We start from the raw sequence: 12,181 nt of genomic DNA, 5'->3' as shown, positions 1-12,181 counted from the left end.
AAAGCAAGCCCACTGATTTAAGGCAGTATTCCTTGGTGATTAATTTGTTAACTACCTTCTGCAAAAACCCAGACACACGCATAAGACCACACAGCACATCATTTACACATACATGCAAAAATGTAGGTTCAGAGCTGAGCCTAGAGGAACTGCACAGAGAGATTAAGGTGATAATAATCCAAAACTCCAGTTTTGTCTGGAGTATGCGTTCTATTCTTTAATATCAAGAAGCCACTTTCCTTGATAGTTCTTATGGTAACTCAGATTGAGGGACTCGCCCATCACTTTCCTCCTTGCTTCAAGTTCCTTCAGCTTCCAGCTATTAATTCTTATTTAGTTCATCTCAATTTCTCTGAGAGATGAACATGTTAGACTAATCTTAGAGTAACAGTTTTTCTCCAGCGTGGCTGTAGCATTGTAGACAAGACCCTTTTCAGCTGTCCATTGGTAGGTTAGTGTCCGGTTTTTGGCTGTTTGGAGGGCCTGGAAGGGCCCGGAGTGGCCTTGGGGCAGCCCGCGTATCAAAGGACGAGAAGAGGCTTCAGTTCTTCTTTCGGTCTTTATGTTTATTAATTGTTTATCTAAAAGATTTTCTTTCGGCCCGACAGAGGTCTGCTCAGCAGCCAGCCATGAGCACACTGTCCTGCCCTCCGGACAGTCACCTATCTTTATACCCATAATTACGTGTACAATATTTATCATTTTTCCCCAATACCTTTTATTCTTATTGTCCGGTGCACTTTCAGTAATGACCAATCCCAAAGTGCCACCATCACCACAGAAGATGGAGGAGAAGAAGAAGAAGAAGAAGAAGGACAGGACACGCCCCAATTCCTCCATCTTACTTCTCTAAACCCCCCTGTACATAAATCCTAAACCCTGTGTCTCACCCTCTAATTAACTAATCCCTTCACCATTCACCCCGGTGGGATCCTCCTACCCTCATACAGGTGTCGTCTCCTGTGTAGGATCAAAGTCCAGCCACCAGACACTTCTGGCAACATTCCAGGACTCCCGAGCCCCCCAAGGGTGGTCTCGGTGACTCGGCACCTCAGTCCTGAGGTGCTGAGATCCCACAGGTTAGAGCAAAACAAGTGCACAGATTGTACCCACCAGAGGTGCCTCAGCAGCCCTGAAACAAGACACAGGACTGAGCAAGTCATTTACTGTAATGATTGCAACACATTGCTGCAGCCTTAGGATGGCCTGTGTACCTTAGGATGGTAGCTTGCTTCTGTCGTGGCCTCCCTCAATTGTTTGAAATCCAAAAGGCAGGCAGAAGGGAGTATACCTCTCCCAGCTTCTCTTTCCAACCTTTGGAAAATCTACTTAGCACACCTATGGCATCTTGCTGAGAAACATGAGAATCCACATACAGATGTTGCTGCTTAATCTCCTTATTCCTGGCACAGGTATGCTATTGCCTTTTCCCAATCCATTTACTGGAAACTTTGTAGGAAAGAAGCAGAACGACCGTTCTCCACAGGCTATGCAGACACTGTCTGAGAGACCAGGAGCCAGTTTCTCAAAGACTAAAACTCACACCACTGTCAAAAGAAGCTTGGTGCTACAGAAAGAAGACCTATTAAGTGTGCAGACTGTGAATCTTCCAAAGAAAACATCAGTCATGTTATTGTTAGAACTTTAGGAGCACCAGTTGATCCTCAAACCTGTGCTAATCTTCTCCTGTTATTGATGCAATGCCCAGAACTCTCACTGAGAAAAAAACAAGAAACCTGGGTGTGACAGGTAATTTATTTAGATTGTGGAGATTTAGACAAGTACTTCTCTTACAAAGAACAATTTAACAGGTATTCAGCACAACAAGTATAAAAAATTGGCCCATCTCCTTTATAAGGAAGAGAAGTTTTTCCTTTGAAATGAATACAAACCAGAACCAGAGAGAAAGGCACTGAAGAGAGAGAATAAGGCATTGCACTGGCTGTCACCTGTTCTCAGAAAGATGAAAATACTGAGGCACCTTCCAGTAGATGGGACTGAAAGCTTTGAAATTAAGAGGTGCCAAATTTTCAAATTCTCTGAGTGTGCTCATGGCATCTTGTGCTATTTACTTCATCCACTAAAGCTCTTGGAATTAAATGGCTGAGAAAATTTGAATGTCAATTTTACAAGTATGAAGGTGGGTGCATGGCCATCAGGACTGCAGCATCAATGATAAGAGTTGAAAAACCAGCAGGGCTACAATGGTCAGAGTGAGGTATGCAGTGAAGAGCAGAGGTAGTACTACCATGATCACACTAAACTGGAAATGGCTTTCCTGATGTTGTTCCTTAAAGTTAAGGCAGAAGTTAAAACTTTCAAAGAAAAAAACCAAATCACTAACAAAAATTTGTAGTAACTGTAATCAGAGCACCTTTTTCAAACAAAATACCTTTATAAGCAATAGAGTAATATGGCTACACTGGTGGGGTTTTTTTAATATTAAAAAACATATTTCAGAACAGACAAATTGCAGTTGTAGAAAACTGTACAAAAACTATCAATGCTTCTAACAATGACAGTATGTAAAAAAGTTAAAGTAAATAAAGATATGAAAAAGGATGCAAAGAGAAAATTTACTGGCTTATGAAAATACTTGCACATACAAACCTATCGCCAGCATAATATCCCCAAGAAAATATAAAAATATATATAGAATTTATGCAAATATGCTCTGGAAAGTATGTCTTTTAATACATTTTATCTGGCCTTAAAGAAGATACTAACAATTTATACTTTGAATGAGAATTCATTCTGCTGTACTCGCTCTCTGAATGCCAACTTCATTAGCAGCTGCTGTACAGACAAGAAGTCCTGTTACTTGCTGATGAAGAGTGAAGCCCTTAAACACATTTACCCCGAACAGCATGATCCAGAAGGCAGGCAGAGCACACTGACCTATAGCAACACTAATGAGACATTAAATATGCCTCGTCCTGTACCTTTAAGGCCAAGTATAGATTTGTTGTGTCATCTCTGAAGAGGACAATACAAAAACCAAACCCAAGTCCCTCTCCCCCAGCTGGTTAAATAAGAAGCTATTTTTCCTCACTTGTTAGGCAAAATTCAAGATGATTTCTGGTATAATTGACAGCATTTGGAAATACAATACAAAAATTCATATAAAACTAGCTTCTGAATTGCCCAAAATATTCAAGAGAATCAGACAATGCATCAGACCCCACACAGAAAGATCAGCTCTTCTGATATTATTAAGACATCACATATAAATAAAATCCAAAATTGTTAACAGCATTTCTATGCAAAGTTTCCACAAGGTATATGGAAACTGCTTTCTCTGGTCGGCTTTGCAAGTTTGCAAATGAAGTATTTTCAAATAAAGTATTCATATTTAAGAGGCCAGGATTTGCACTAATGAAAGCATAATGTTAGCAGCAGTTTCCTAACTTATGTCATAACTTCAATTACAATTGGATCTGCATACAAAACTATCAGTAATGTACAACATCCAAACATATGACAGTGATTAAGTAATCCCCATAAGTGTACTGTTTAAAGAGTAAATAAATAGCTTAAAATACACATATCAATTTTAAAACCAGAAAATAGTATCCATGAAGTGCAGTCATTACTAGGTTTCTACATTCCAATTCATAACTTTATCATAGTCCTGAATTCGTTGTTTTATGTGAGAAAGCTTATTCTTCAGATATTCACAACGCTCCTTTTTCTCCAGAAATGCAGGATCCTACCAAAAATACAAAAACCTATACATTAGTATATATTAGGCTTTCAGACTCTTCCAAGAATAGTCTATTATCAATTATCTTCTTGACTAAAAGGACAGTATGTAAAAATTCTCAAAAAAATCACACTCTTTTCCCCTGGCCCTTTCTTATTTCCTGTTTCCCCTTCCTTCATGAAAGGACAGAAGAAAATGTTCTGCCTTTATATGCTGTAGCAGCTCTCTTAGTAAACAGAGCTGCTTTAAAGCAGAAATTTGCAAATATAAATGACATCCTACTATGTAATTTAGATTTTACACATGTATTTGTTGTACGTGCAATACATCCTTCCCCCTCAAAAAGTAATGAAGCTTAACTAACATGGACATAAACTCTAAATCTCATGGGAAAAAAAACTGTATTTGTAACGCATAATGTTTTTAATGGAACACAGATACATATATGCTGTCTGCATTTAAAAATTACAGAGAAACCTCTTCCAAGAGGTGTAATTACTTTTTTAGTGTGTCTAATTCCATGCCTCAAAAAAATACAAAAATGTCTTTTCAAATGTAAGACTATGTTTTCTGTTTTTATCCATTGGCTGTGTCAGTGAGTGAATATAACTGAATGCAGAATGCTCAGTGATTAAACATACTCTCAGAAGATGAAAATGCTCAACTGTTGGGATGGGTTTTTCCCCACATGTGGCTACTGGAATCATTACTCTCTAAAATGCTTTTGCCATGAGTGTATGGGTTGTGCCATAGCTTTGCTGACGTTTTAGAAGACAAAATATGCAAAACACTACAGGTACCCTGAGATACTGAAATCTGCCCAGCATCAGAAGTATTGTCTGTTTACACTCTCTTTGCCAGTCATTAGATTCAATAGCAATGTAAATTTAAAACACTTACGTTTTTCTTCTTCTTGTATTCCTGCAGAACTTTTAATATCCTTTCCTGTTCCTAATGAGAAACCACAGATTTTTAAACTTTGAGTGTGCTCCATATATGCATGTAAATACTACAAAATACTCATCAGAATTCTCATTTGATCAATACCTTGTGGTTATAACATTTTAGATGTAAATCTTGTATTTGAGAAATAATGAAAATACATCAGCTGTGACTCACTAGAACTTAAAAGCTACTAGTATGAAACAAAGAAACTAAAACCCCCAGAAAACCATGTATAGTTCTTAACTATTGTAAGACATTGTGCTCTAGCTAAAGACAGTCAAAAACTGTCTAATACCACCTAATACAGCTATTTTTCATGAGCCCATTTCACAGGTACTTACATATATGCTTTCAGGATGGTGTGGAAGCTGTTTCAGCAATGCATCCAGCTCATCAAACTTTCTTAATACAGCATTAACTTCCATAGACAGTTCTTTATACTCAGCAAACTGATCATTGAATACTGCTTTGTACCGATCTCTCATTTCATTTGTTTGAATTACAGGGTATTTCCTACAAAGAAAAATAATTAAGAATTAGTTTTAGAGATACAGCTTACTAACAACATTTAGACTCTTCACCTTGACAGAGTATTTCTGTATTTTTTGCTAATCTCATAAGCTGCTGAAATTTGCATGTCTGTAAAGCACTGAAATCAGAGAATCACAGTATAATTGAGGTTATAGGAGATGTCTGGAGGTTATCTGATCTGACCTCCTGCACAAATAGGAGTTAGACCAGGACTATGTCCATACAGCTTTGATATCTCCAAGCATGGAGACTCAGCCTCTCTGGGAAACCTGTGCCAACCCTCAAAGAGAAAAATATTTTCCTAATATTCAGGTGCAACCTCCCTTGTTTCTACTTGTGCCCACAGCAAATAGTATACAAACTAATTTATTAATTGGAAAGGCCTATCCTTTCCAATTAAGGCAGCACGTTAGAGATGCAGCATTAGAAAGTGTAAGAGTAGTCAAATTTCTAGCCCTAAAAAGGCAACTTCCCATGTATTTTAGTTTTTTCCTGTCATATCTATGTAATGGTCTTCTCTTCCTTTGGCAGTTAAAGTACTTGCTAGATTATGATATTCTTTTTCAACATTTGAGGTTTGTGTGGGTTTATTTTTTTAAATTAAGAATCCTTATTTATAGTTACGGGACTTAATGCCACTGTTACCAGCCCCATCCTCTCTGCTTCTTAATGTTAACTTAACACACAATTACGAGTTCCCATATCATGTGCATGGGAGAGAAACCACTTGAGAAATGCACAGTGAAAAACACGATTCAAGTATCCTCTGCTAAGTTGGCCCATCAAAATCAAGTCACTTACGCTAAGTAGTCTGGCATCACTATAGGTTTAGGAATGTGGCCTGCAGGTATATGACCATTAAGTAGCTCGGGTTTTCTTTCCAGTGATTTGAGTTGCCTGGAACTGACTTCTTCCCTTGGTCTGTCATCACCTTCATACTGTTTTAAAAGAGAAAATTTGTTCTTAATGAAATCAGTTTTACATAAATCACAAAATACACCTTAAGACAGAGATGCATGTATTGAGCAGCAGTAAAAGCAAATCAGATATTTTCTACAACACTTATTTAATTAGAAAATCAGTTTATTGACTTAAAATAATGTTTCTCACACAGTATTCTTCTTAAGTTTGTCCTAACAGCAGTACAGATAAATATTTCTGCAGCTTTGTAAAGAATTGCTTGCATGTTTAAAAAAATATCGCAAGGAAGTTTCCTTCAGTATTCATTTAATTTGTGAATGAACTGGAATAATTCAGTTCTTTGGAGTTCCCTTTTCTCCTTGATTCCTATTGTACAATTCATCCCTTGATCCAGAAATAAAAAAATGTGAAATCTTAGAACATAAACAAAAGGATCTTGATCCACTACATCAACAGAGAAAACGGTGGTAGGAAATTCACAGTGTCTATCAGGAGACATTTAAGGGTGAAATTAATGTTGTAATTTCTCTGGAAAGCCCATACAATCTTTGCAGCGTATGCAATGACACCTTGTGTGGCTGAAACATTAACACTGCTGAGGCATTAACTGGCAAGAGGGTCTTTGGAGCAGTCTCAGAAACAAAGAAGGAAGCTCAACTCACAGGGCACCTACTCTGTGCTTCCACTGGCTCTCCTGCAAATTAAGCGCACAGCCAGGAATAAACAGAGACTCAAACCTATCATGCATCAGACGACCTGCTGTTTTAGTCATATCTACAAACTCTGTGATGAATGCTACAGAACTTGTCACCTCAGAGAAAAGGGTAAGAGCACACGGAGAGGCAGCCATCACATCTGCTATTTTACAATTTTGTAGATTTTATAACCTAGCCTAACTAGGAGTAAGTTTGTTACAAGCTCCTTTTGAATCTTCTAGGCAGGAGACTGCTGTCCAAACTAGCTTAAAAAACGAAACATAATCTCTTTGAGGTCAAATAAATAAATAAATAAATAAAAATAGTCACAAGGAAAATAATAATAATTTAGAATTACCAGTAAACAGAAAAATAAATTCCTATTTCCTACCTTCTTTTCTGGAAAAGAGGATTGCGTTTTCATCTATCAAAAAAAAAAAAGGAAAGAACAAAGTTTTATTTTCAGCAAAAATAGTATGGAAAAGCACAGATTCCTAAAATTTTAACACTTTCAAAAACATACTATACAGAAAATTACTTTTACTCTTAGGTATGATGAAATGTAGCATAAGGAGTATTTTCAGATCCACTATTTAAAGACTTGTTTAAGGAAAACAACCATCCAAACCCCAGAACAACAGGATTTCCCAGAGCACAGCTGTAAGGAACAGCCTGCAGGAAATACTCCATCCACTTCTCAAGCTCCTTTATTATTGTTTCACATTCCAGCCCACGTTAACTCACTAACAGGCTGAGCCTAATTCATTGCCTAGAACACACAACAGTGCACTCACTGATCAGTAGCTCAACCTGCAGCTGTTTTGCACAGCACCGTCCAGTCTCTAACCTCTAGTATTAAAGTACTCCCTTTAGAAATGTTTAGTCAGTGGACTAAAAGAACTTGGATAGCAACAAGGAAGAATGAACACCTTGTGTACAACTCTGGCAATCCCCTCACTCTTGCAGGACACACTATCAGTTAGCTAAAAAGCTTTTATTGAAGTATTATAACTAGTTTGCAAAAGAAAAGTCTCAATTTTATGCAAGATGTTGTACTGGAAACCAGCGCTAAATAAAAATGCTGTAAATCAGACTGCAGTCAGAAAGCAGAGGACATGCTGCTTTAAATTCTCTTCTTCTAAAATTCCTTAAAGGCAGACCCCTCCTTAATTTAGGCTTATGTACGTTTCACATGCATTAATTTTCATGCTACATTAAGTCTTACTCATTTTTAAAGGGTCTTTTGGCGATGTTTTCAAATGAAGGAAGTTTTACACAAATTACTTTGAACTCTCTAGGTAAGAGTGTTAAATCTCTACTATTATAATTTATCATTAACCAGACAAATACTGAACGCTTCTAGTATGGGCAAGGACAGTAGTCAGGCAAAATATTTGATGTGAAAAAGAGGTGGCTGACTAAAATTTGACACATCAAAATCTAGCCAAGGCTGTTACTACAAATATTTGCTGATAACTATAGTGAAGAAAGCTGAAAAGGCATTAAGAAGTTGTTTGGAGATTTGCTTGCAAAGTAAAAATAAGTATTTCACATTCTTAGGTTTATTCACACTAGCACTTGATGTGCTGAACGCACAGATTTTGAGTAAATGCTAGGTGGCTTTAAGCCACCTAACCCTACTGAACAGATGAACATTGTTCGTTTCTTCCTTTGTTTGGAAAATACACACTAGGAAGTAGTTCATCAGCTGACTCAAGAACAGAGACCAGTATTATGAAGAGAACAGAGCCAGGTCCTTACTCAAGATGAATTATAAACATTAAAAAGAATAAGAAAAAAAAAACATGTCCAAGACTTTGTTTCTGACACCTTAAAAACGCCTTTTCAACCTCAGGACTACAGATCTGCTGTAGAGAAGACACTTGATTTGACATCGTCTATGCCACGATAAGATCTTACAGCTGCTCACCATCATGTGGTAACCGGTAGATAGAAAATGTTAACTAATGACTTACCTCCTGTTCCATTAATTCCCTGTGCCTCCTGGCCCCTTCGTGCCTCCACAACTTTAGGCAAACCACCGCACTAATTAGATAGAGGATCACCGTGACAAACAAGAAGATGATCGCCGCAGTCTGACCGCCCTCCACACGGCAAAAAGCCGCATTTATCGGCGTCTTAAACAACTGGTAATAGCAGAGCCCACCTCGGTTGGTATCGTTTACATATACTATGGCAGCCGACATGTACAGGATGAACAAGGCCACGTTGATCCCAAACTCGGTCAGAGGCCACCAGTTGGAATCGAGGAGGATAGTTCGGTAGTACATGGACATGCCCAGCACAAGCAGCACTATGGTGACGATCCACGCCATTCCCGCCACTACCAGGATGAAAGGCGTTTTGGGCCCGCTGTAGGAGTATCCTCCGTAGGCGCTGCCCGCCCCGTATCCGTAGGGCTGCGAGTACCCGAACATGTTGTACCACTCGTTGTCCTTGTGTACGTAGGCGGTGACACAGGCGAACACGGCGGCGCCAAGCAGCAGCTCGGCCACGCCGAGGATCCTGAGCAGCCCTGCCCAGGACTTCATGTAGGCGTACCTCAGGTGGTACTCCTCCACTCGCTCGCTGTAAGTCTGCCCAGTGCCGCCGCGGCGCTCCAGCGAGCCCGAGGGCTCTCCGGAGGGCAGCATGGCCTCGGCCTCCTTCCGAGAGTTGTAGCTCCCGCCCGACCCCCCGAATGGGTCGGTGTAGGAGCCAGGCACCGTCCTGGTCCCCGGTTGCAGGGGGGCGGGAGAGGCAGGCGGCGAGCACTCAACCCCGTCCGATATGTACCTGATGTCGGAGGCCGTGCTATCCCAGCTGGAACCGGGGTGGCGTCTCCCTTTGAAGAAGTTCTTCCACGAATCCGGAATGAACCGCCGAACTGGCTTGAGCTCTGCCGGCCCGCTGGGGCCCGGGCTGGCCCTGCCGGGGCCGAAGGGGGGCTGCAGGGGCAGCGGGGGCGGCGGCAGCGGGGCGGTGGTGGACCCGGGGCTGGCCCCGCGGGGCAGCGGGGACCTGCCGGGTCGCCCGCCCTGCGAGCTCCGCGACATGGCCGGCGCTCAGCCCGGCCCCGGGCGCTCCTCGGCGCCGCTCGCCTCACCAACGGGAGGGAACTGCCTCGGGGTCCCAAGGGCAGCCGGCGCCGGAGAAGGACGAGCCGAGCGGAGAGCGCCCACTGGCCCGGGAGCAGTCGCCCAACACCTGAGGGGTCCCGGCGGCCTCACCTGCGGCGGCCCCACGGCCTTCGCCCGGGGAGGCGGGAGCTTCCGGCCGGGAGTGGCGGGACCGCCCCGGCCAGGAGCGGCGGGAGCTTTCCCGAGATCGCGGTGCGGTGCCGGCGGGGCGCGGCCGGGCTTGGCGCCGTGACTCACAGCATGACAGAATGGGTCAGGTTAGAAGGGACCGCAGAGGGACAGGTATTCCAACCTGCCTGCTCAGCTGCTCAGGGTCGTGCTAGAGCATATCGCGCAGCATCGCGTCCATACACTTCTTGAATATCTCTGGTGAAGGAGATTCCACTATCTGTTCAACGCGTCGTCACTCGCACAGTAAGAAAGGTATTCTTCATATTCAGGTGGAACTTACTTTGCATCTGTTTCTGCCCTTTTCCTCTTGTCTTGTTGCTTGGCACCACTCAGGAAAGCCTGGCTCCATCCTCTTGATATTTCCATGTAGGTAGTTACAAACATTGATAAAGTCCCCTCTCAGTCATCTCTTCTCGAGGCTGAACAGGCGCAACTTCCTCAGCCTTTCCTGGTAAGAGAGATGCTTCAGTCCCCACATCATCCTTGTTGCCCTCCCCTTAAGAAGCTTCATGTTTCTCCTGTACTGGGCACCCCAGAACTGGACACAGCACTCCAGGTGCGACCCTGCCAGGGCTGAGTAGAGGGGCAGGATCTCCTGCCTCGATCTGCTGGCAAGGTTGTTCCTAATGCCCTGCAGAATCCTGTTGACCCTCTTGTCCACGGGGCTCTGTTGGCTCATGGACAGCTGGTTGTCCTGCAGCGCCCCACGGTCCTTCTCCAACACAGCTGCGCTTCAGTCCCAGCCTCGGCTGGTGCTTGGGCGACACCTGGCACAGAGCTGGCCCAGTGACAGGGAAAGCCAAGCCACCGAGCAGTCTGTTTGAAAAATCAACACTTCTGCCATTGTTTTTCAGGTTCAGGAGCTGAAGAAGAAATCTGGCGTGCTGCACCGTTGTCTTCTGCAAATGACTTTCTACATTCACCACAAAATCTGCAGCTAAGTACAAAACAGCATTAATGCATAGGAGCTTTATTTACATTGTCACTATGGCCTATTGAATTGTCTATGGTATGCTTCAGTCTCTTCTTTTACAAGGTTTAAAATTCCAAACAGTGATCATTTTTAAAGTATCAATTTTAATTAAACCTTCAAATGCTCTCAACTTACTAATCGTGGACTCTGGAACAAACTGTACAAATGCAAAGTAAATAAAATGTGTTAAAAATAAAGAGTTATTCCTTAATTTAATAAAAAAAAAAGGTGTTCTTAAAAAAATAAGTTCTAAGCTTACTTCCCAAAATACCTTTACAGTAGTGTCTTCTTGCATAAAAGAAATCTGACCTAAGAAAAATAATCACCAGTACCATTTTGGGTAGATCAAAATGCACTTAGAATTAAAGGCACTGGAAAATAATTATTTCATGTGCTTAGTTAAGTGGTCCTGTTTATGTTTGCACTAGTTTGGATACCAAAGTTGATATATATTTGAAGTGTTTCTCACATTTTCATAACATATTTACAGATTGCCTCCAAATAATAAAAGTCCTACAGTCCCTAAGCTATGTATTTATCACACAGTTATCATTACACACATTGAAAAATGAATTAATCCAGATGGTAAAGCCTTGGTTAAGACATAAAGCCTTTTATTAGGAGTAATTAACATAGCTTAGTGACCCAGGTGTCTAAACACTGTTTTTTGGATTACATACCATACACAGTAATCGCCTGGTACTTGCTGCATCATACATATGTTTAAAATGTGCTGCAAACTTTGGCTTTGTTTATTATCACAAGGAAAAGCTTTTAAAGCCTTAAAAATGATCAGTAAGCAATGAGGATCTAGTTAATAGAGTCTATGGGATTTCCAAAAGGCTTTTCACCACATCTCCTGCAGCAGACTTATTTTAAAAGAACCTTAAGCCATAAAAGAAGGCTTAAGCCTAAAATAAGAACTTCACTCTTAGATTTGATAAATAATTAACAGATGGGAAGGAAATTGGAGAAGGGAGTATGAGTTAATGGTTAACTCCTGGAATGGAGGAAACTTGCCACTACAGTTCTGCAGAGATCAGTGCTGGGACCTGGGCTATCCAGTACATTCCTAAATGTAACCTTGTGAAAAAAAGGGAAC

The 12,181-nt window shown here is 41.4% G+C and overlaps 1 protein-coding gene across 1 annotated transcript; it reads right to left on the bottom strand.

Moving 5' to 3' along the window:
* Nucleotides 1-1,736: 1,736 nt before the first annotated feature.
* Nucleotides 1,737-10,025, bottom strand: MARVELD2 (MARVEL domain containing 2). Its single transcript, XM_064735556.1, has 6 exons — nt 8,772-10,025; nt 7,187-7,219; nt 5,981-6,117; nt 4,990-5,161; nt 4,604-4,654; nt 1,737-3,709 (listed from the first exon to the last, which is right to left on the bottom strand). The coding sequence occupies exons 1-6, from the start codon at nt 9,849-9,851 to the stop codon at nt 3,593-3,595; spliced, it is 1,590 nt and encodes a 529-aa protein (XP_064591626.1). The 5' UTR covers nt 9,852-10,025; the 3' UTR covers nt 1,737-3,592.
* Nucleotides 10,026-12,181: the final 2,156 nt, after the last annotated feature.

The sequence above is a fragment of the Zonotrichia leucophrys genome, chromosome Z (assembly GCF_028769735.1).
Source record: "Zonotrichia leucophrys gambelii isolate GWCS_2022_RI chromosome Z, RI_Zleu_2.0, whole genome shotgun sequence".
Classification (NCBI taxonomy): Eukaryota; Metazoa; Chordata; class Aves; order Passeriformes; family Passerellidae; genus Zonotrichia; species Zonotrichia leucophrys.
The sequence above is the reverse complement of the archived record's forward strand: the minus strand, read 5'-3'. Positions and strand labels throughout refer to the sequence as shown.

What these genes read in the sequence shown, in the direction of transcription:
- MARVELD2 (XM_064735556.1), bottom strand. Translation starts at nt 9,851, where the DNA reads ATGTCGCGGAGCTCGCAGGGCGGGCGACCCGGCAGGTCCCCGCTGCCC. An exon ending in CCTCTTTTCCAGAAAAGAAG is followed by an intron (nt 6,118 to 7,186) that starts GTAGGAAATAGG and finishes CTTTTAAAACAG; the next exon opens with TATGAAGGTGATGACAGACC. An exon ending in GTGATGCCAGACTACTTAGC is followed by an intron (nt 5,162 to 5,980) that starts GTAAGTGACTTG and finishes TTTTCTTTGTAG; the next exon opens with GAAATACCCTGTAATTCAAA.